We start from the raw sequence: 24,543 nt of genomic DNA on the forward strand, positions 1-24,543 counted from the left end.
AACACGCACACACACACGCGCACGCATACACACACAAGTCATGAAAATGAATATGCATTCAGAAATGTCCATGTGCTGACACATGCATACTTAATTGCTAGTTTTATGCTGCCATGATAAATAATGTCCCCTGTTTTTGTCGTCTCACCTTCACAACCGACGTCCCTTTATTCTCAGGCGAGGCGCTTGTCAGTGTGAGAACTTCCCATTTATGGTCGTTGTACCTCATTTGGACTACAGCTCTACTGAAGACACTTCGAGTCATTTTTTTTCTTCTTTACATATTAAAAACAAGATTCCCAAAGATGGTCACGCGTTACAAGCCGTGTCGATGAATCTCTGCAGCAGAGTCTCAGCCAGGATTCAGACACCCTGATTTCACCTTTGAAGAATTATCATCCGGACCCCCGTCCTCTAACCCCTGTAATGTTGACACAGAGCGTGAAGTACCGTGCATAACCCTCGTCCTCATTCATTTTAACATCCTCCCCTCCCAAGTCTCTGGAGCTGCTTTATCTGAAGCTCTGAGCACAGACCTCTAAGTAAGACATCTGAGTGACAGTCTGTAACTCTGGTAGTTTCTCTTTGAAATTTAGATCCACGGCGATTACTGCATCTTGGGTTTGGCACCGCCGGGTGTTGGATCGGGAGGAGGGCCGCCACCCTGGGCGAGTCTCCGCAGACTGCAGGACAGACGGAGGAGAGTTAGTGCGAATCAACACACTTCACTCACACGAGCGTTTCAAGTACACGTCACTCTGGAAATAATAGATGACCTACTTTCTGCACTTATGAAACAAACCTGGCTGAAACTAGAAAGTATTTACTTTCACTGAAGTGCTGGGACTGAAATAAAAGAACCGCTGTAGTCAGAGGGAGCCTGCATTTATGGGCTTGTCAAGATGAAAGAATGAACACTTTGGAGAGTTCAAACATTGTTCCAGGTTCACTTTGAGTCGTCCCATTCAAACAGTCTACATGAAGTTAAACATGTTTATTCCAGTGTTTAATTAACAAGTCAAACTAATCACAATGGGTAATAGTTCCTTTGAGTTTACTATATTGTCTAATTAATCTGTTCAGATTCCAATGCCAGTGAATCAACTTAAGCAGATTTTACATAAGCTAGTTGTCTGTTAGACAAAGTTAGTGGATTGTGGTTCAGCTATTAGAGTGGTTTGGCAGTTTGATCCCCCTCTTATTGTGTCAATAAGAGGGGGATCGAACGTGTCTATAAATATCATTAGGAACAACTTGAAACCCTTCACCCTTATAGTGTGAAGGATATTTAATAATTAGTTTTTTAATTATTGAGTATATATATATCCAAAAATAAGTATAATTGGGAAACAATTGATCCCAAAGTTCAGAAACTTGGGAAATACAAGTTTTATGATTCCTAAATACTTAACAGTGTTGACGCACATCATTAAGCCATAAATTGTTTTCTAACTAAAGGATACTATTAGAAATGACAGGACAGTGTATTTATATCCATATAATACATATCAGCAGTATTAGCAGTTTATAGATCATCACTCATGCTGTTGTTCCATTATCAGAAGGAGTATTCTTTATATGACTCCTGTTAAGTTTTAATTATTGTTATTTGTGTTAATCAAGTCCTTCTGTGTAAGTTGTCTCTGATTCTCCTGAACCATTCCCTCCATATGAAACGAGAATTCTGTATCGCAAAGAATTACATAAAATCCACATTAATACATCTGTCATAAAACATGCTGGTCTTCAACAGGCACTCTAACAAAGCTGCAGCTCCTATAAATACAGTATATTTCACGGGCAGATGCTTATTTCTCCTGAATGCCAGTGCTGCAGTAAAGTGTGTTCAAGTTAACCTTGAAATTCAGCAGTGTGCTGTTGCGGCCACACGATGGCGCCATACTCACATGTCCGTGATGTTGTCAATGTGGGCCTGGACTTGTGCAACTAAGCCGTCCACCTGCTCCTGTGGCAAAGCCAAAAAAGGGAAGGTGAAACACATGAACAGAAGTACGAGATTTAAAAATGGTGAATATTTCTACTGAATCGCGAGTCGCTACCTGGCGTTGTCTGTAGAAAAGTGGTAAAGAAAAGACGGCAATGACACCTGGAGGGGGAGAGAAAGAAGACAGAGAAGTGAAGAAGGCGGCAGAGCGGCACGCCACGTGTGGACCGGTGACGGTTCTTACTGATGATGAGCAGAGTAAGGCCGTTGCACAGGTCTCCCAGGTAGGTCACCAGGTACATCAGAACCAGCAACTAAAGCCAGGAGAAACATCGACACACACCGCAAACATCAGGACGGCTGTGGTGGCGACCGACGGGCAGCAAAATCTACCTGCATTAATTGCGTGTTTTTATTTTCTCACACCAAAACAGAGCGGATTATCTGATCATTATCCAGTGCTGTATCCAATTCAGAATGCGATGAAGAGGACAGGCTGCAAACGCGAAGCTCCTAATATGGATTGGGGTGTTTCCTCTTATATCTCGGTGCCTCAGTCCCTGTGAATGGGATCCTGATATGGGATACCCCTGTCTCACATGGAGCGAGGCTCCAGCTGATCCCGGGTGTCTCTGTGCTCGCCCTGCCGATCCGCTGTGTCACATACCGGCCAGGTCAGGGTTGACGCCCGGGGGCGCCGCGGTTCACTGACTCACCATTTACTGTAAATGTGCTAACAGGGTATGTGGATGATCGCCGGCAAGTCGAATTGAATTTGAGATAAAAGTGAGGAGACATTTCAGCGAATACTGGAGCAAATACAACATTAAGGGCAGGAATTCAGAACCAGCGGCGGGGTAACTGGTCTGGTATCTGACTATCACATCAGCAGCAACAGCTGTCATGTTTTATAAACGGCTGAATAATTGATTTAACTGGAAGTGATCCTAAACTGTCAAGTTAAAAACAAAAAGTTGTATTGATTCAGAAAACTTTAAACCAAAGCTATAACTTTGTGTTATGTAACAGCGTTAACAATGTCATTATAAAACAAGGTGTTGCTGCGTTTTGCATACGGTGTTGCATAGTTTTATTAAATGTGACTTTAATTCTGCTTTTAGATGATGGTTATTATCATTACATTCTAAATGTATTTTACTGATGGTTTCACGGATATAAAAATGACCTGTATGTCTTCAAAACGGCTTTGTAACATATTGGCATTAAACTTGTGCAAAATAAATGATCAGTTATTGAATATGTATCATTACTACTATTCACATCCAACGCACGTTCGTTTCTCTGTCAATACTCTTCACACACTCCCATATGCAGTCGATACAAAGCAGTGAGCTGGCTCACATTCTGTGAACTAAATTAGGGTTAATGCACGATGAAAGAAATGTTAATGTCAAAAAGTTGACTGTTTTACAGTCACAACAAAGGTTTTAACGTTTCAGATGTGAAATGGTTGAAATATATGAAAGAAAATCAGATTTTATGAAATATTGAACTATTTTGCACATTATATTTTTTATTTCATGACTGAAAAGTTAATATTATACGAAGTAAAACAAACAAGAGGGTGGAACATAAAGTTTCACTGCATTATTTAAAGTTGCTGGGATTGGCTCCAGCGCCCCGCAAACATGCAGAGGATGAAGTGGTGTAGGAGATGGAAGGATGGAGGGATGGATTAATTAAAGAAAAATAAATGTTTTAGTTGTACTTTGATTTTTGGAAATATGTCTGTATATGACTGCAGTATTTTTGGACCACTCTGGGACCACAGATACAAACTCATGCTTGTTTATACTGTTGATGAATGGCTTAAAAAGAGTTTAATAAAATTACTCCATAAATAGATTTAATAAAATGAAATAAAATTCAGCCACACATCAACAAGTGGAGATGAGGCCAATGAACATGCCGAACAGTCAATAATTTGATTCTGAAACTGAGTAACACCAACAACAGAGATCGTCTCCTTCCTTTGCTGCTCGTAAATATTCATATAAAATCTGAGAGGATTACTTCTAAAAGGTGGCAGCCCCTCAAACAGTCATCAAAACATGTAAATGAGAGTGACAGCTGCCATCAGGACTATCCCTCCGTGAGTCATGAGCAGAGCCTTCAGCTCTGAGCTGCCACAGCGAGAGCGACGTTTGCTCAGCGATGCTGTCGTCGCTCATGATGCTGGAGCGAAATGAGATAAGAGACGACGACAGAACGCAGAGGCGGGCTGAAGTATTGGTTAATGAGGAGAGAGGAGGTCTGGACATGGAAGACGAAACAATGTGCACACAAAACGACAAAAAAACACACAAAAATCAAAAACCAACGAAGACTGAGGGGATTTACAAGCTTACCTTGATGGAGTCAAAAACATTTCCAACAAAAATGAGTCTTTTCAAAGTGTCGACAGCAGACAGAGTCAAGACAATGACTTTCTGCATGTAGAGGTCCGCCTGCTCTCCACTCAAACTGATGTCCATGTCCAGATACGCCCTGAGAGGAAACGCACGAAGTTGACAACACGACTGACTGCGATGGCGGTGAAATCAGGCATTCTGTCATTTTTCTCTCTTGAAAAACTGACAGAAGAAAAAAAAAAACAAAGGGTCATCACGTCTTACTTGAACGGATGCTCTCCGTCTCCCCATTTGAAGGCGTGGAGCACGTGGTAGTAGACGCGCACTGATATGGTGAAGCACATGAGGGCCAAGGAGACTGTGGAGAGCACGGTGATGATGCTGAGCTGGAACAGGGACAGCAGGCCCACCACCAGCCCCGTCAGCACCATGCCGGTGCGCTCCGTCTCCTTCCAGTAGATCAGGTCCATCACTAGCACACACAAACACACACACACACACACACACACACACACACACACAAAAGTCTTTCAGGAAAACTGAATTCAATTTAAGGAGCAGTCTGATCTATATGCAGAAGCTGCTCCCTCACTTCACAAACATGCGACCTTTCGCTCACGCTGACCGATTATTTTTGGTAGCGTTGGATTTCCTAATGTTTTTGAAATTATAATATGTGGCTCTTTAGTCCCTCCGTAGTGTCTCCATGAAGCTTCCACAAAATGAAACGTGAATAAACATTTAACTTTTTATTACGGTGACACTCCACAGTACGAATCAAAATGATTACCGTCGTCACTCTCGGCTCCAAAGGAATTGAAAAAAAAAGGTACAAGTAAAATTGGAGAAAATAGCTAAAACCACAAGACAAAAAACCCTGAAATGTCTAGAATTTCTAAAAGAACAAAAATTAAATATGGTCGGAAAAAAGCCCGCAAAACTGGTTAAAGAGGAAAAATGGTTAAAACTGCTAAAATTTCAAAATTTTCATTAAAAAAAGCTTAGAAATAGGTGCAAAACTGTTAAAATCAGGTATAAAAGTAGATCAAATGTAGAAAAATGTTCACTATTCTGAATTGTAGTTTAAACTTCATAAATATAACATCAGATATAGTGTTTTTTGTGTGCATCAGAACTAAAAACTTCATGAGCTGCATTCGGCCTCATTTTAAAGGTGAAACATGCTTTGCGGCTCCAGACCAGATTGGCTTGGCAGAAGGTCGCAAAAATGGCTGTTTTGGTCTTAAAGGTTTGAGACCTCTGTGTTACACTCTTCTTTTCTTTTCTTTTTTCCTTATACTTAAGATAATTCAATTTTCAGCGTCGTTATTCTCCCTACTGATGATTGTTTTAATACAGCACAAAAATATAGGGAGTAATCTTTTTTTCTTTTTAAAGTTAAAACATTTGTGATTTTTTTTTGCTTGAACTCTTGAGGTCGACCGGCGCTGATGTGCAGCTTCACCGGCCAGAATCAGCGGTACACAAAGAACCACACACTGTACATTACTGCCATCTTCTTAATGCCGGAGCCATTAAAGCCCTCGGTGGCGGCAAATAAGAAGCTCTTTGATTTCAGGTTAATTAGAGGGAGGATGAGTGTGAAGAGGGGATGTGAGGATGGAAAGTGGAGGGCAGGACAGAGAGGTGGAAGGAGGCGTGAGGCGCGGAGGGATTTCCAGAGAACGTGCTGCAGCTCCCGGGACGCGTCAGGCTCCGGCCCCGGCTAAATTTAGCCCTCGGACGAGAGAGGGAAGCGAGCAGTCGAGGGGAATTTAAACGGAGCCTTTCACGGCACCTGCTGTCAGGCGTCAGGCCGTCAGCAGCTCCACGCCCGGCTCGTTCCCCTCTCTGTCACCGGGCAACAGCTTGCTGTGGACACTGAGGCGTCCGTCTGCACAGTCATGCTTTGCTCCAGCGGGCCACTTTGAAATATCCCGCAGAGAGTGTGAGGCCTTCATCTAGTATGAAACATTTATTAAATATAGAAAAAAAAAAAAAATCCGTACGACATCCATGTTGTTTCACAAAGGCTGATCAGATCAATAAAAACTGCAGCTGTGTTTTGAGTTGTGTAGTTCCGGCTCACGCCGGCGTCGCTGGCTGCGCACGCCATTCAGTGAAATGCTAAACCTGGGCTTTAGAGAGGAGGGAAGCCTCTTTGAATAGAGCGCACTGACAGCAGGTGGGTTATTTAACACGGCTAATACCCATGATGCCGCTCGAACTCGCCTGGCCCATGCGCTTGTTTGCGTTGGCGTCATTCTGGGATGGGGACAGTCCACACAAAGACACAGGAGAAGATGACTAAATATGTATTGTCACAGTCAGTACCATATTTAAAGATATGGGAATTACAGACGTATCCACACTCTGTATTTATAGTTCACTCATCCAGGAGTTTATTTAATGCACTAAAGAGGCACGAAGGAGAGAAGCCACAACTGGTATAGTTGGTTACTTTTAAAGAGTTTTTCAAACTTTAAAACCAAAAAGGATTTTATATGTATGTTTCAGCATGGAGCAAAACAAGTGTTTTTCCATCTTTTCTAAAACATTTTCATAAAAGCTGCTACAAACATGTCCTAAAGTGGCATTTCAGAGGTCTTTCTGTGTGAGGTTTTCATATTCTCCCTGTGTACGTGCAGGTTTTTCTCCGGGTCCCTCCGTTTCCTCACACAGTCCAAAAACATGAGCCTAATTGGGGCTCTAAATATCTTGTAGGTGTGAATGTGATGGACTGGAGACCCGTCCAGGCTGGACCTCAAGGCCTTCATTTGGACAAAGCAGGACAAAACATGGGTGATGAATCTAAAGAAATGTGCTGATGTTGACATGTTGTCTCATTACATCTTCCCTGTAAGTTTGATGCATCAGATTCAACATACTGTTGCTGTTTGCACAAATAATTTGTCATAAGATTTTAAAAGTAATATTTTAAAGAATGCAAACACGAGGCCACACAAGTTTGAACACAAAGGCCAACATCACTGTACTAAATATTTCCTTGAACCATGATCTGAATCACTGCAGGAGGGGAATGAATAATCCAATCAAACCATCAACAAGCATCCGGTCCATTAACCAATAAGTGTAAAACAGACGTGGCTTCATCCTCCGTGTCAACAAAGCCTGAAAATATTTCATTTTAACCTCAACATCCATTTCTTGCGAGATAGGTCAAGTGAGCCCAGCGGCCGGCCGAAGAAACCTCATCTGACTACAGATTGAAATGTCTCAGCTGGTGGCAGACACTCGGCCTAAAGAGTGAGCGCTAAAATGAAAGAAAAACCAGCTGGTGAAGTTATTTCACTCTGCAGCAGCCATGTGCTAACAGCATACCGCAATGTGACAGCCTGTTCTCGTCTGATGGCTGGAGGTCTTTAACACGGTAGTGACTGATGAAAACGTCATGAAAGCTGTGGGGCCGTCGTCCAGTGAATGGAGAGATGCAAGAAATGTTCAAAGTTTTCACCTTGGTACTTCTCTCTCTCACAACTCCTTCACTAAAGCTTACTGGCTCAGATTTTAATCCGCTCCTTCACATCTGCATGTGCAGCTTTCCTTTGCCTTGGTTTGAATTAAACTCAAACACAAATATTTACAGGAGTTGTCAGATCGGCAAAGTATCCAAACCTCTCATCTCTGACTAAAGAGCTGTAGAGTAACGGTCTTTTAAATCTGAAAAAGTCTCACCTTTACTGGCCATTTTGGTTGCTGCTCCTGTGTTTCCTCTCACACCCTCTGTGCTCCCCTCGCCCCTCTGAGCTGTTTTTGGCCACCCACTGCTCGCTCAGCAGTCCAAAGGCCTGACGGGCCCAAAATAATCTGGTTCACAGCACCGCCCACCGCTCTTCAAGACTACGAGAGCTTCGTGCATAAAGAGATGATTTACAACCTCAGCATGCTTTCTAACTCTGCATATCTTTCAAATCAATTACAAACACTCTGATTCTGAAGTAATTCTAATTTTTTTTTTTTTATTTTAAGTTTTTAGAGTCCCATTGTAGAGCTGTATTTGTATTAAAGTGTCACCCTGTGCATCTGAAACAGGATTATTTGTCGTTAGGTCATCGAACTGAAACTTTCTGCCTTCAGGGCCGACGTGCAACTGAAGAGAGACTGAAAGGTTTGCAGTTATTCAAACATCCACACAAGAAGAAACCCAACAAGAACAAAAAATGTACTGCAATGCTCTTCTGCTTGAATTGCCGTAAATATGAGGGATGTAGTTTGTAATCTGTGGATCACACGATTACAAAAACACAATTCCTTTGAAATTACAGCATGTAACAAGCTGTGAAATTTGTTTCAACTCTTGTAAGGTACTCACTAATGTGCGTAGAAATTGAACATTGTAAATCTATGGTTTTGTTAAAAGATAATACTTTGTAAGCTAGTGTGAAGAGATGCAATATTATGCCAATTATGTCCCTCAAATATCTTCAAATCTAATGAAAAACAGACTGAAATCACACAAAAACATGTGCTTCAGCCCCTTAAGATTCCCTGTACATCAAACAGCACTGCTGTCTTAAAATACGATGCGTTATTTTAAAAAAGTGTATATTTACTTTCAGATAAATGCATCAGTCAGGCCATTATTAGGATATACTATGCCAAGGTCATGGTTTTAAATAGACAAACATTATGTTTTTAAATAGCCATTATGTAATCATGACCTAAAATGAAGGTCGCTGCTGAATCGCCAGTTTTTTTAAACAGTTTTTGATGCTGTGTTGCTAAAATGCAAACTTGATTTTGCCACACTGCTCTTGAAACAAATAATAGAAGCAGATAAGTTTGGTGCTCCCAGAGATGCATGTGTGCTATTTATTAAGGACACCCTAAACTCTGTCATCAGCTCCACCAACCATTTATCAACAGTCTGAGGGTTTACTGCCCCCCGAGCATCCACTAAAATAAGACGGAGCACAGACAGGCCACTTAAAGAGCCATCAAGTAGGAAAACAGGATGTTATCTTTCACTATCGTTGTCTCCTTCCCGCTGTGTCGCCTACTTTTGGAGAGACTCCCAAACTTCTGCATGAAACTGTAAAACAGCTGGAGAAACCAATGGCTCAGAGAGGCAGACGTCTCTGAGTCGAGTGGAGACCTGAAGGAGGGGCAATGCAAGAAATGCTTTCACGACAATGAGTTCATCATTCCTCACACCCCAGGGGAAGACTTCCATGAAGACACAATGAGCCGGTCCGGACGTGAGGGCGGGGGCTGGGGTCTATATCTGTCTGCCAGCGACTGAAGGGCCACGAGGAAAGTGACATCTGATATTTTCTGCATTTAAAGTATTGATTCGGGAGCAGAGAGAAAGGAGAGAGCTCACAAAGCAGTGAGAAGCAAACAAAAGACACAGATGTTATACAGAAGTACAGAAGAAAAAGGATATTTAAAGATCATATGTGCTCAAAAATGTATTTCTATAAGGGTTTATCTTGTATCTGTTGACTCAGTGTCAATTTATCATGTGAACTAGGTTGAATAAAGGCCAAAAACTTAACATTTCAGTGCATGAAATTTCCCTTTATTTCTCTCACGAAGTCCCTGGTGACTCATACAACACTGGAGGGCATTTCCTAACTCTGCATTCAATTAATATGAACAGCGTCTGTGAAAACAGCAGCATCAGCTCAACACTCGGCTGAAACTGGCAGCGGTATGAAAGGCACGGTTATTGCAACTGGCCTCTGAATATGCCAATCAAATCTGAAACACGCCCCTCCTGCGTCCTCCTCCGTCGTTAAAAGAAATCTGATAGCACTTGGACGTCGTTTCATTGGGTCGTTAAAGAAACAGGATGTTGTATCGGTGGGCCGTACCTGCTATGTGCGTGCATAGTGTGGGGTCCTCTGTTAGGCTGAGAGCTGAAAACCAGTGATCGCTGACCAGCTGTTCCTGAGAATTTTGGCCGGCGGAGGCGGACTGCGAGGACGCCGGGCCTCTGGGACGCACAGATGTGAGCAGCTTGACTGAGATGGTTTCCCGGGCGACGGGAGACTCTGGCTCAGACGGCGGTGAGGTTGCAGCTGCCAGGAAACATCGGAGCATGATGTCAACATGGCGATAACATCCGTGTTGACTTTACACTTTACAGCTATACAGCTCATACTGAGAGAAAATTATTCATAATAATAAGAAAGCATCAGGAGTCATCGAAGCAAAATTATTCACTTTTACAAACATAGTTTAAGAGGAATTACTTATTTATTAAAAATCATATAGTAGAGAGTAGTATGAGATGTATGTATGGCAGATCTTTCACCTGACAAAAATAGGCTTCTAAATCCATTTGATGCAGTAATTGGACTCCTAAAATATCAAAATATTGATTGTTTTGTACATTATTTAGTTATAGCATGAAAAAAGATGTCATGCTATGGCCTATAGGTAAACACGTAAAATATCTAACGTCAAATATTACAGTATTTTGAGACACTGTGTTTTTTTGTTTTTTTTTTACTGAAAGTATAATGAATAAAACAAACGCCTGGTCAAAAAAAACCCTCTGATATATGTAAGTTTCACTGAATATCTAGAAAATGAATCCATCCATTCTATAGTAAAATGAAATGCAGCTCATGTTATGTTATCTGTACAGCAGTCTCCTGTCAACATCTTATGGTTCTTCACAAAACTAGAAGACCCAATCATCTACAACGAGGAAATTAGTTTTTGGTTTTCTAATAAAGATGAACTATAGAAAGACAACAGAAACCAAACAGCAAAATGTAAATGACAAAATATGCCTCATTTCAAGTCTACCTCGCACATCCTGCCACTGTAGTTTCGAGCATTAAAAACTTGAGCAGGAGCTCGTTTTCATGATTCACCTTCACAGGCTCAAGGACTGTCTCCTCCATTTTTCTCCTAGAAACGTATCTTCTCTTTTCTTTTTGTTTCCAGTATTTCATAACATCACTCAGGCAGAAGTGTTTCAATCATCAGATCATCACACAAACACCAAGCTTCTTCTGAGGCTACTGCGTAATGCTGAAGGCCACGTTAACTACTCTTTACTATGAAGTATTCATACCGTCATGAAAACAATGAACATAGAAAAGCTGTGAAACACTCCAATGTATTTTTTCTTCCTTGTGTGATTTTCAATTTTTAAAGATTGTAAGTTTTCAGTTTTTCTAACACGGCTTTCATTGAGTTTTTTTCTTCCCTGTTTTCGATCATGATAAAACCTATCATGATAAAGTGACAATCAAACACATGTTGACTTTTGTTCGAGATAAACTTCATGTGATCTAGTATCAAGGTCAGAATTGTGTCAGTTCATTACAAAAACCCACATTTTTAATGATTAATTAACAACTAGGGGATAAGTTTGAATGACAAATGGTTTTTTTTGAGGGTGATCCAGGCTCTAGGGAGTTTTTTCTTGTTTGTTTTTTTAGGTAAAATTTTTTATGACATTTCACCCAGCCAGATCGATGTTCATTCATCCATTTAGCTGCATGAGGAGTTCAAGCAATCACTTGTAGAAATATCAATTCGTGTTGTGTCGCATTTGTTTTTTTAGCTTTATTTTCCAGACATTAGATCTTTGAGTTACCGTATCAGATAAAGAACAGAAAGCCTCACCTTGGAGTGTGTGTGAGGGGCTCTGTTGCTGAGATGATGGGGTTTGAGAAGATGCCAGCATCGCGCTCTCCTGCTGCTGGACTACTGCGTCTCCGCTCTGACTTTCTGGGTCCAGGTTCTGAGGACCGGGCTGAATTGTAATAGTCTGCTCCTGCTGGCTCCGTCCCAATGCACCGGCTGTCCTCGCCTCAACTCTCTCCTGCTCCCTCCTCTCCGCCGCCTCTTGTTCTTCCTCCCGAGTGAGGAATGCCTGAGGGTCCCAGTCTACATCGGGCGAGTCCAACAGTGTTTCCAGAGTGTCTGTGCGGATTAAAGGTGTACGACTTCCCCGAGAGCTGCCGGCCCTGCGCCGCTCTCTGAGGTGGCGCGATGCTCCCACGGCTTCGGCCTCGGCAATGGCGATGTAAGAGAAAGTCAGCTCATAGGAGTTCTGACGCGGCGTGCCCCAGATGGACGGGGATGAAGCCAGCCCCTCGTCGTCGTCTGGATCTCCATCCCCCATGTCGTCGTCGGACCACTCTCTGGCGGTCTGCAGCTCGTACAACTCCGACTCCTCGTTCCCGCCTGGATTGGATACATAAAGCAACAGTCAGTATCAGAATCTGTCAGCACTATCAGAAAAGAGGAACAACATTCAGCTGCTCTACATGTATCTTCAGTTCATTTAACCAGGTGCATGAGAGCACACTGCATCCTCGGTTCACCCGTAAGAATAGTGGTGTTGATCGAGGCTCGATATCAGCGTGTTGTGAAGGAGGATGAGACTCTTGAAAATGAGCTGGTCACCTGAATTCACACACTGACATTGAGAGAATTAAAGAGATAGCGGTAATGGCGTGTCTGTTAGGACAGACTAGTGCACAAAGGCTTGCTTTTCTTTTAGTGATCAGAAATGTCACATGAAAGCAGCCAGGTGTGCTTTGTGATGTCGGGGAGGGAAGAAAACCTGCCGTATGAAGATGAAACTCTCTTTGATAAATGCAAAAACTAAGGATGAAAGAGCCTTTCGTCAAACCTGTGGATTTTCACAGGTTGCGTTAGAGAAGTTCATTCATTCGGATGAATAACTAGAATGAGTTTCTCAAAGTCGGCTTCTTACCATCGGTGCACGGAGGAGTTGAATCCGGGGTGGATGCAACAGAGCCATATTCCTCTGGAAGAAAAACAGGTAAAATTAAACAGCAGGTCAAGACCCTCATCTGGGACAGAATACAGTCTCCCCCCTGCACTGAACTGGCTCCCGTCCAGATTTCACTCAGACTGGTGAAGGTCAATTTTTTGTTCCAGTTGCAATGCACTTCATAAACTAGAAACGCTCTACTACCTTTTCCTGGTCAGACAAAATGATGAATCATTCACTGCTGGGTGCACACAGAGGCTCTATGGTAGTGTAGTGGTTAGATTGTTTCAGAGTGTACAGGTTCCCTCCCACACACAGGTGGAAATGTGAGTGTGTGGCTGTCTTGACCTGTCCTGGGTGGACCCTGCTTTCACCCATCATCTGCTTGGATCTGCTCCAGTTCCCAATGACCCCAGTGGCAGTTTCAGAGTCACGGATTAACCTCAATTCCTTCTGGACTGTCAAGAGCCACAGGAGAAATCCCAAGTATGTACAAGGAAAACATGGAAACTGAATACAAAAAGGGCCCCAAGTCCAAAGTCAAACCAGTAAAATCTTCACTGTGAGAGGAGAGTGCAAACCACTGCACCAGCAGAATGCTCCATGTTTAGCTTTAATCAAATGGACTAGGATTGTCTTGCTGCTGTGCATTCTTCTTGACTGAGCCTGAGGGACGACTGAAGTTCTTCTAAATTCCGAAAATGTCCCAAAACAAAACATTGTACAGTAATTAGTCTTCATTCTGAAGCAATCAGTGCAGGATTATGATCAACAAAATGGAAGCCTCAATAAAAACTACAACATTTGAGATATTTTGTGAGTCAGTCATTGTGATGTGTGATCACATCCTACAGGTCAGTGCGTATTGAGATGAAGAAGCAGCAGCAAAGGCCTTCACCACATTAGACAGCCAGCATGACAGGAGCTGATGAATCAGCCACGCAGGGAAACGAGAGCAGCATACTCTCCTTTACACATCTGACAACAATACATGCAAAAACATCCACTTTCACACAACGAAGAGATTAATGAGTGGGGGAAAAAAAAGATGAAGTAGCAGAATCAGCTGTGAAACAGATGCACACCAGAAGCGCTGAAGGAGAATTAACTTGCAGCTCTCGCATGCTTGGCAGTAAACGCACCAGCAAGTAAACATCTGCACATCGATACGTTATGACAAACCAGGGCTGCTTCTGCTTCTGCTTCTGCACTGCATCCATCCTCCCAGCCATGTGTTTATTGAAGGTAAGAGCAGGAGAGAGGAATAGAGAGTACAGGCAGGAAGGGGCGGGAGGGGTGAGCTAACACATACGATGCTCACGGCAGTTAGCAAGAAAAGATGCTGAGCTGGAATATACGTGCCGATGGTACGGAGAGATAAACAAACGCAGGGCTTCCTCACAGATGGAGGAGAGCCGAACAGACTAGAGACTCACGGCAGTGGGAGAATCCTAAAACCTGGCCCATGCTCCATCAAGGCATCGCTGGGCCCATCCAGTCTGGAAGCCCCCCTCCTCCTCCTCCACCTCTGCTGCCGGCTGGCTCTCACGTCCTGTGGATTCACGCTGTCCTCCCCTCTCCTCCCTCTGTTTTCTCGGTGGCGCGTTGGGCAGCTTCCTCTCTCTCCTGCCTCTCGCTCTGTCACTCAACAGCCCCGCCCTGACTCACTCCGCCATCCTGCCCCTCGGCTCCCTCCTCCTCCTCCTCCTCCTCCTCCTCTCTTGCATTGTTATGACTGCAGCGGGAGCAGCATGCACGGCAGCCACAGGAGAGAAGCAGGAGCATCAGTCTGAGCCCGCTGCCATCTCCCATTCACAGCTGATCTGCGCCTATCCAACCATCTCTTCCTCATCATGTGATTTTATCTCAGGACCTCATAGGAGCAAGATGCAAGAGAAGGAATGACACGATATCATTAACAACTCAAGACACACAGATCAAACAGTAAGTTGAGCAGCGGAGACTGAAGCCTGTGGGGTCGGTTTCCTCTGGGAGGCTCCAAAGAGCTCCAGGAGGAGCAGAGCAGGGGAAAACTCTCTGGGTCAGGGGATTTCCTTCTTTCTACTGATTTTGTCCTTTCATTTTTGATATAATAAAATAAATTTTTTGAAGATGAATATTAATTGTTCCAGTTACAATTGTTTTTGTAAATTACAATAATAAAGTAGGCTTTGGTGCAAAATGACAGCTGCAGACTATATGTTAAGACTTACTTAAGTAAGATGAAAGCAGCTATCGACCATGAGATACTATGATTGCCTATCAAACCAATCAATACATCTTCAAATGTGAAATTTATCAGAAAGACCAGCATTCAGTGGAATATCACACAAGCACACAAACATGCGCATTGGGACAGAATGTAGCGCTCTCATTTCAGACACTTCATTTTTGAGATTCTTCAGTATTCAGTTTGCAATCAATCTTGGTATGACAAGTATATAAACAGACAAATATTTCAATCAAAAACAGATGACACATGGCGATTAAATTGTCATACATTCATGTAACCTGATGGATTATATGAGTCTCATTATGAATTATCTACAAACTGCACCAACAGAAAGTTAAATGCCAGAATACAGACAACACCCACATTCACAACTAAGCCCAAACATCAGCTTTCGCATTTACTGTTACTTTTAACCTTTTTTACAACACATGAAGTATCTACGAGGCAATCGGTAGAGTCAACTGGAGAAAAGGTGCTGCATAAATGATGTTAAAACTACACGGTCAAGAGGTGATCACTTCCTCTCTGATCCTGTTTGCAGTGGGTATAATCGGTCTAAACTGGACAAGTTAACGAAAACAAACCAGCTTCAGCCGCCAGAGGAGCATCAGTTGATAACAGGTTTAGTCCTAATTATAGATGGCTGAGTGTCACACATATAGTCTTTAATGCCCTTAAACCACCAGTGTACCTGCAAGTGAACCAGGTCAAAAACTGCAAATGCAAAAAAGGCTAATAAGATTAAGGTGCACAGCTGTCATCCTAGGAGGACAGATTAGGGACTCAATCTTTAGCAAAGAATGATTCAAGTTGATTTGGAAAGTGCGTGGCAAATCTACTCATCATGTACTGTTTCACTCCACATTTCTGCACACACAGGTCACCAACTAAGTTCCTGTTTAGTAGACTGTGCAGATAAATACAAACACAGGCTCAGGGGGAACATGCAAACATGAGGAGTTAAAAAAAAACACACTCTTTTAAACACAGAGCTTTAAGTGATGCGATAATGTCAGAGTCCCATGTCAGTGCAGTAATTACCAAAATGCCGAATCAAAATCTCTGAGGATAAAGGTCGTTAAATGTAAAAGATGACACAGAACAAATCAAAAATCCCACAACAAACGAGCACAGCAGAACACAGGATTCCCTGTAGGCTGGGTAAAACGTCATGCTCATAATCCGTGCATGTGTGTGCAGACGCAGGCCATGAGTGCCTGCTTGGTGGCCAGGTGATTAGCTCACATTGTCACTAAGACAGAGGGAGGGAACAGAGGACAGGCAGCGAGGCGGTGGGTGGGGACAAAGTAGAGGATGAATTAACAGAAATAGATGGGCCAATAGAAGAGCAGCGCTGAAAGAGCTGAGCCAAAGAAGAAAGGGAGGGACATGAAGTTACACAACACTGAGAGACAGAAAGGAAAACACACTCCGTTTTACTATCCTGGAGTAGCATAGGGTGTCTGAGGAGGAAAATCTACAGCTGAGGGGTGAAACTATGGCCCGATTATTTTTTAGCAGAGCACCAGCTTGGTGGGTTTTTTTCTAACGGGATCACATCTGAAGTCACTTACTGTTTACTGTTGAGAGGCCACTGTTAAACTGCTGCACTGGACCTCCTGAGGAAAACTCAGGGCCGGAGGAGAGGCACCAGAAGGAGACGCGCCTCTGCCAGGTCCAGCAGGAAGCTTGAGCACCGGCTCCGAGGGGTGATGAGGACGGCACGGCGCGCCAGCAATGTGGAGGTGCCCTCCTTCCTCCGGCAAATGGTCAGGGAGACGGAGAAGATGGTCACCTTCTTCTTCAAAGGAGGATCCAGGGAGTCGTCACCGGGAGAGGAGGACGGTTCGGACGACGATGACTCAATGCCGAGCCCGTACCTGGACCGCCCCATCTTGGAGAAGCATGTGTCGGAGGGGGGGTCAGACCTGGGGGTAAACTACGCCGTGGCGAGCATGCAGGGCTGGAGGGCTCAGATGGAGGACGCCCACGCCTGCATGCCCCAGCTAAGGGGGGAGCTGGCGGACTGGGCATACTACGCTGTTTTCGACGGACATGCGGGAACCACAGTCGCTCAATACTGCTCCAGAAATCTGCTGGATCACATCCTGGCCACAGGTAACGAACAAATACATATATCCTGCAAATTAAAGCGTCTAAGCAAACATTTATAGCATTTATTCTTCTGAGGAGATAAAAAAGTGTCATCTGTATGCTGCACATATTACACTGCAAAACCAGTAACATATTCAAGCAGCTTTGATGAGCTGCCAAATGAACCTGTTGAGGAACGCCACAGTGCTGATCAATAGCAGATTAATCAGAGCTAAAAATACTCAGTTTGATGTAGGAGATTAGCCAGTGTACTCACGCACTACGTCACATGAACTGTTAGAAAAAGGTCCTCATCTGTCTATGCAAATCACCTCTCAGAAAGTAAAACTTGATATAACCTAAAATAAATTCAGTGAGGGGAAACAAATGTTGGGCACCAAGCAGTAAATAGTATTTGTTTGTCAATTTGTTTTATAAATCTATTTGAAATGAAATTGTGTGCAAATTCATAAAGATGTTTTAAATACTTTTTTTTCCTTTGGTAAAGAAGATGAATGGATGGAACAAAGATCAAAACAGAGATATCTCAAAACAAAATTATCTTGAAAAAAATGTATATTTGTCCCCCCCAAATACAAAAAAAAAATAAGCAGAATCAAAAGAGCAGCAGTTACCAGCCTGATATCCCTGAACAGCTCAGGGGACCGGAGATCAGGGGAAAACGGGGTGCTGCCTCCTCTGGGACAGTCCAAATAACATTATACAAGAAAAAAAAACTAAATCAGACACTTATTGGAATAAAGAGCCTGCCTGTTGATTTCCCAGCAGCGTCTCCAGGGGGAATCCTGGTGAAAAGGTTAGGGGGCCACTGCTTCAGAAAAGATGCTACAACCCAAAGGTACAGGAATAAAAACTAGAAACAAATAATGAAAAAAAATTTTGAGTCATTTTAAACCCCTGAAAAACATGCATCTGGAACTATGGGAGCAAAATAAATGAGAAATGTTTTTTCGCTGGTGATTGCGTATCTTCTCTCTGTGACCGTTCTCCACACTATACTGAATCAAACAGAGAGATCAGTAGAGATTTCAGCTAAAGGCAGATCTTGTCTCCATGTTTCTGACAGGTGGGATCAAATCAGATGAGGACCCCGAGCAGGTGAAAGAGGGGATCCGTGAAGGCTTCCTCGATATTGATCGTCACATGCACAAACTGGCTCGCCGGGAGTGCTGGGACAGGAGCGGCTCCACCGCAGCGGCCGTCATGATCTCCTCTCGCTACATCTACTTCATCAACTGCGGAGACTCGCGCACCCTGCTCTGCCACGACGGCCAGGTGGTCTTCTACACCGAGGACCACAAGCCGTTCAACCCCAGGGAGAAGGAGCGCATTCAGAACGCCGGAGGCTCGGTGACCCTCCAGAGGGTGAACGGCTCGCTGGCGGTCTCCAGAGCTCTGGGGGACTTTGACTTCAAGGAGGTGGACTGGAGGCCGCAGACAGAGCAGCTGGTGTCGCCGGAGCCGGAAGTGTACGAGCTGGAGAGAACGCCCGAAGACGAGTTCCTCATTCTGGCGTGCGACGGCGTGTGGGACGCCATCGGGAACGAGGAACTGTGCGCCTTTGTGCGCAGCCGTCTGCAGGTGTGCGACGACCTGAGGGAGATCTGTGCCCAAGTGATCGACCTCTGTCTGTATAAGGTGAGAGACCAGACCTCAACGCTGTACGCGGTTCACAACAGATCTGATTCTGTGGTTGGTCCACTGAAACTAAAATCTCAGGTAGGATCAAGGCACACAAGCTCTGCAGCAGGAAAATAGGTAAAAATATAGCCAATTGTCACTGGGTATAAAAAAATAATGGCCTCCTGTAGGTATTGTGTGTAAATAATAACTAAGCAACAGTAAAAAAAAATAAATAAATAAAAAAAAAGGTTTACATTTTGAGATGCTGTCTGGGCCTCACCAGACCTCATCCCGAATGAAAAATATCAATCCAAATGTCTGGAAATGTTCAGATTTGAAGCAAAAAGCAGTTAATAAGAAAATAATTAAACTCAATGAGTGAAGCTCAGTGGTGCAGAAAGACTGCAATGAGCCAACAATTTTAATATTTTACAAAAGGTAAATATCCATCTATCTTTATACCTCTTTGTCAAAATTTGAACTTTAAGTCAATCCCAGCTGACTATGGGTAAAATGGTACAGACCTGCACACACAGACAACAACACACACCTACAGTCAATCCAGAGAAAGTAATTCATCTCAAAGTGAAAGTATGCGAAGTGTGGCCAGAGAAAACACACACACACGCCAGACTGGGTTCAACTTGAGTCTCAGGTAATGCAATTTTAAAATTCAAACCGAGCTGTTCACTTCCAGTCTGGTGTCCCTGCAGCAGCATTAGGAGCATTAGCAGCGTCTGGCCCACGTCACCTCAATAACAGTGTTACCGTACACAGCTTTATGAATGAGACTCCTTACGTCGAGCGTGGGACATTGTGGGCGGAGTCTCTTTGAGTACATTGTTATGTAAGTAGATTTCTCTAGCTGCTTCTCTTAAGGCTTTTCAGTGACCATTCATCTAAATACAGAACAAGCCCTTTGCCCGCCCTATAAATAGTGGTCTTAAGGAATCCCAGGACAGGAGACGGAGCGAAGAAAAGCTGCACATGGTCGGGATTAAGACTGAATCTGAGTGTGTTGACGGGAGCTCAACACACACCAGCTCAGAGGATTTATTCCCACCGTGATGGGTTGCTATTGAGTTCAGCTGAAGTGGCTTACAGAAGCTGCTGAAAGCCTCCACGCTGCCACACACATCTCTCCTCACTGCTCTGAGATCATAACTCACAAGATTCATCCATCCAGTCGTCTTCAGAGTCAGTTTATCCAGTTCAAGGTCACAAGGGATGATCGTCCTAACACCAAGAGGACTGTACAAACCAATTTAGCTAAAGGTACAATAATGTGTTCATAAGGATCAATACCAGTGTTTGTTTCTTCCTTGTAAAAAAAAAAAATTAAAAAAAATCACCAGAATTTATGGATAATCCAGCTATTATCAAAGGAATTATAAACTCAAACAAAATAAACCAAGCTTTCAAAACTAGTGAAAGAAACCTCAGTAACAGGCACGATTAGATTCAAATAAATTAATTATGATTATTGCTGGTTGTTTACTATTACTTCAATTTTTTTCGCGGGGTCCTCCAGTTTTTTCTCTTAAAGGTGCTGTAGGCAGGATTCCGCCTTGACCCATCTAAGATGGCGATTTGAAACCCAGCACAGCCAATCCTGTCCTGTTTTCTCTGACATCATGCCCTTACGCAAGTTAAGCCCCTCCCACAAGAACATGCGACGAACACCCCTCAACCAATCACGGTTAGAGACTCAGGGGCTCTTCTGATTGGTCAAAGATACCTGGAGCTGTCGAGATTCCTTTTCAGCTCAGAACAGAGACAGATGGAAACGCTGCGCCCCTCGCGGTAGTGAAATTATGCTGCACTCCTAAAGGATTATCAATGGATACTCTAACATTTAATCCAAAGAAAACACAGAAAAATTAGCATTGACTAGCAAAATCCTGCCTACAGCACCTTTAATTTTGAACTCCAATAGCTATGTGAAAATGATAACTGGCAGAGCCTTGAGCTCTCTATTATATGTTGACATTTCTTGCCGTGTATATAACCATTCAATCACTTTCTTTTTTTGTCTTTTAATTGTATGAAAAAAAAAACAAAAAATATGAAGTAAAACTATACCTAAATAAATGTAACTTTAAAAAGTATTTATACATGTTTAAGCATATCAAATTGAGCAGAGTTCCCTATATTAATCATGATTAACATAACACCAATAATAACAATAACACACTACAGATGTGTATTTGAGCTATTTTAAAACCGTAAACACTGTCAAAATCCCCCCCCCAAAAAAAAACAAAAAACAAAAAACAAAACAACCCCCCGCCAGTAACAAAACGTATGCTGTATTGTAATATGACTTGAGAATATTTAGCGGGCAAAGGCATAAAATAATATCAGATCAGTCACAACAGCACTAAAGAGCACTGTTTTGATCCCCTAACTTTCTGCTGCAGTTCCTGGTGCATTACCCTGCTGTGTCTCCCTCTGCAGGGAAGCCTGGATAACATCAGCATCATCATCGTGTGCTTCCCTGGCGCCCCCCAGGTGTCACAGGAGGCACTGCAGCAAGAGGCAGAGCTGGAGCAGCACATAGACATGAAAGTGGAAGGTGGAGATGCTGCTTCAAATCCTGTTTCAAAACATTAAAAATCCATCATCTACAATGTCCTTAATGTATTTTATGTGCCCCTGTCCTCTGACAGAGATCCTCCAGATGATGAGGTCCAGAGACGAGGACCCTGACCTGCTGTATGTGATCAAATTCTTAGCGGCGGAGGAGATTCCAGGGCTCCCACCGGGAGGAGGCATCACCAGCAAGTGAGCAATCAATTTACCAACAATTGTTTAGCTTTACAGACGTCTAAGCTCATTTATTCTTAAATGACTCCCTCTGTTTCTCTCTGCAGACGAGATTGTATCATCTCTGCATATCAGAAACACATCACAGCCGTGAGGACTCAGGAGCCAATGGTAGGACATTTTTAATGTTCCACGCCGGATGAAGACAATATAGTAAGCATTCAGAAATGATGGATGAGAGACGGCGTTTCTGACACTGCCTTTTCTGATGTGATCTTTCAGGACATCGAAGGATCAGAGGAGGATTCAAACTAACACTGTTACCATGAAAAGGGATCAACACCAGCGTCACCATTTCCTCTGATAACGAGATGCCTGAAGGACAAACTTCACGTTTCAGATGAACATCATCATTCACATAATCTATTCTCTATATGAATATGGCCACATACTGGCTTTCGGGTCAATAAAAAAAAAAACATACGAATTTGAATTAAATACCTGTTGTGTGGTTTTTCTGCATCTCAAAAATTTAAAAACATTTTCAATTTTCCAAAAAATCTATTAAAGTCCCAAATATACACCAAAAAGCTCTGATTTGCCTGTTTTTTTTTCCCAAACAGAGGTCTTAATGTTGAAATTTAAATCAACTTATAAAACTGCTTGAAGCATTTAAGTTTATATGTTATCTGAGTAGAAATAGCTCAAAAATAAGTAACTTTTCAAAGTTACTCTTTTCTTTTAGATGCATCTGCACTGTATTCATGAATAGATTTTTTTTCCCATACTGGTTCCTTTATAGCCCTTTAGTGTAAAAACTACATCGATCAACAGTATTTCACTCTTTATAAAAGGGTTTTTTCGTTTGTGCTCCTCATGTGGACACGTGCATCAGAGCGTCTCGTGACATCCAGCAGCGTGTCCCAGTAAATAATGAGTTTGCACAATGGCGTCAGGCAGCAAAGGTGACACAGATAGCGATGACTTGTTAGAACTACATAAACATACGCCATAAGAGAGGAAAGCCAGAGGACGGGACACAAAAGGATGAAGAATGCAGGGGAGAGTTGGAGAAAGCGGTGGAGGGGAGGTGTCCAGGGCCATAACAGGGGAAGACGATGAGATGTTCTCCAGAATTGGCACACATGCTGCATTCGAGAGGAAGTGTGACGTATTGCATCAACACGCAGGGAAGAAAAATTCTCTTGCGGGATATTTTATGCTCATTAGATCTGCACAGCCAGTAGAAACTCCATGATGTGTGTCCCGTTAAAATAAATGCATGACTTTACGTGATCTATTCATAGATGACATCTTATTTCTGATATTTATAGCCACATTGTAGAATGCTAATGAAATTCTTAGCGGTTTAGATCTCGAAATTGATTATTGAATTATCCGTTAATAATGTCTCAAATAATTGTGTGAATTCTCTTGAGGCCCATCACAGTTTTTAATGTATATTAAGACACTTGCAAACCCAAGCAAAATTCTAATATTTCCATGTAACATTTTCAAAAGACAAGAGGACAAAATATTTTGGGGTATTTTTTTTGCTCAATCCTTTGTAGGACCTTCTTTAAAGTCCTTGGAAATGCAACAACAGAGCTATATTTTAAAATTTCTGTGAAACGCTCTACACATCTCATATCTGCCACAAGTCTCCAAACTGTTTACAGCCAGGGCAATCATTGACCCACTGCATTACTTTAATCGACTGAAAAATACCTCCTTTTTTGTTGCAATGAAAACTGCAAACAGAATTGTTTTTCAACAAGATGAAAAAAATCTTGTTTTAAGACTTGAATTCACACAGATAGTAAAGGTTGTTTCAGAAGAATTTAAAAAGTACCCTAATGAAACTTAAAAGGTGCATTAAAGATCTAGACTATTTTATTTTGTCATTTGCATGATGTGATGTATTTAAGGAATGAGATGTTTTACTGAATCAAAAAGTTAAAGGAAGAATTTATGTAGTTGATGCGTAAAGCTTGAATACAATAATGAAGTATTATGACATATTATGTGACTGTCATTAACTTATTGTTAGTTTGTTGAAAAGTATCTCAATATCTTTTTTTAGATTGAGTATTTTTTGTTTGGTTTTTATTTTTCTACCACATAATCAGAGATACTCTGCCTGTTAATAGGTTATAATTCAAAGATTTCACGCTATGCCACAATCCTGAAGTCAGAGAAAAAAATTTAAATATGGTTAACAATCTAAATAAAATGTGGTAAACCGCCCTTGCTGTATTATGATTGATATAATCCACGATAGACTTGGATGGTCTCTCGCCTGCAGTCATGGGTTCTTCAGAATGTTGTGAAGGTGTGGCGAGGCTCAGCACCTCTGTATTAATTGCTTGAGCAGAGCTCTTGTTGGACAGTCTCTTTCTCGCCCCCGACTACTCAAGATCACTGTCACAACTCAGAATAACACTGTTCAGCTGGGAACAACTGTGGATGCACAAAAAGACAGAAGCGGAGGAAAAGAAGAAAAAAAAACTGAGGGTAAGAAACCTTGGAAAAAAAATGGGAAATGTCTGAGTTTGTTTGGTTCTAAGATACGAAACACTGCTACAAAGTGTGTTGCCTCACAGCAGGAAGTAGGAGACGTTCTGAACCTGGACAAGACATCTGGAGTTGATCTATTCTGCAGTTTATTCACACAGCAAAAAAGACGCAAGGAGGCAGTTCGAAGAGCACTTCAGCCAACACTCCAGCCATCATGACAATGACAAAAAAAAAAAACCCTTCA

General features: G+C 42.5%; 2 protein-coding genes across 3 annotated transcripts; one reads left to right on the forward strand and one right to left on the reverse strand.

Moving 5' to 3' along the window:
- Positions 1 to 597: 597 nt before the first annotated feature.
- Positions 598 to 14,563, reverse strand: rtn2a (reticulon 2a). Of its 2 annotated transcripts, XM_030109267.1 has the most exons (10): positions 14,482 to 14,563; positions 13,025 to 13,078; positions 11,926 to 12,489; positions 10,155 to 10,361; positions 4,582 to 4,789; positions 4,315 to 4,453; positions 2,190 to 2,259; positions 2,061 to 2,107; positions 1,908 to 1,966; positions 598 to 683 (listed from the first exon to the last, which is right to left on the reverse strand). In XM_030109267.1, the coding sequence occupies exons 1-10, from the start codon at positions 14,510 to 14,512 to the stop codon at positions 608 to 610; spliced, it is 1,455 nt and encodes a 484-aa protein (XP_029965127.1). In that variant the 5' UTR covers positions 14,513 to 14,563; the 3' UTR covers positions 598 to 607. The 2 variants fall into 2 exon arrangements, with proteins under 2 accessions (XP_029965127.1, XP_029965128.1); XM_030109268.1 differs by lacking the exons at positions 10,155 to 10,361; positions 11,926 to 12,489; positions 13,025 to 13,078; positions 14,482 to 14,563 and adding an exon at positions 8,014 to 8,258.
- A 2,165-nt stretch (positions 14,564 to 16,728) lies between these two features.
- Positions 16,729 to 22,250, forward strand: ppm1na (protein phosphatase, Mg2+/Mn2+ dependent, 1Na (putative)). Its single transcript, XM_030108941.1, has 6 exons — positions 16,729 to 17,396; positions 18,460 to 19,031; positions 21,474 to 21,591; positions 21,686 to 21,800; positions 21,890 to 21,953; positions 22,065 to 22,250. Exons 1-6 carry the CDS (start codon positions 16,991 to 16,993, stop codon positions 22,095 to 22,097), a joined length of 1,308 nt encoding a protein of 435 aa, XP_029964801.1. The 5' UTR covers positions 16,729 to 16,990; the 3' UTR covers positions 22,098 to 22,250.
- Positions 22,251 to 24,543: the final 2,293 nt, after the last annotated feature.

This window comes from Salarias fasciatus, chromosome 14 (assembly GCF_902148845.1).
Source record: "Salarias fasciatus chromosome 14, fSalaFa1.1, whole genome shotgun sequence".
Taxonomy (NCBI): domain Eukaryota; kingdom Metazoa; phylum Chordata; class Actinopteri; order Blenniiformes; family Blenniidae; genus Salarias; species Salarias fasciatus.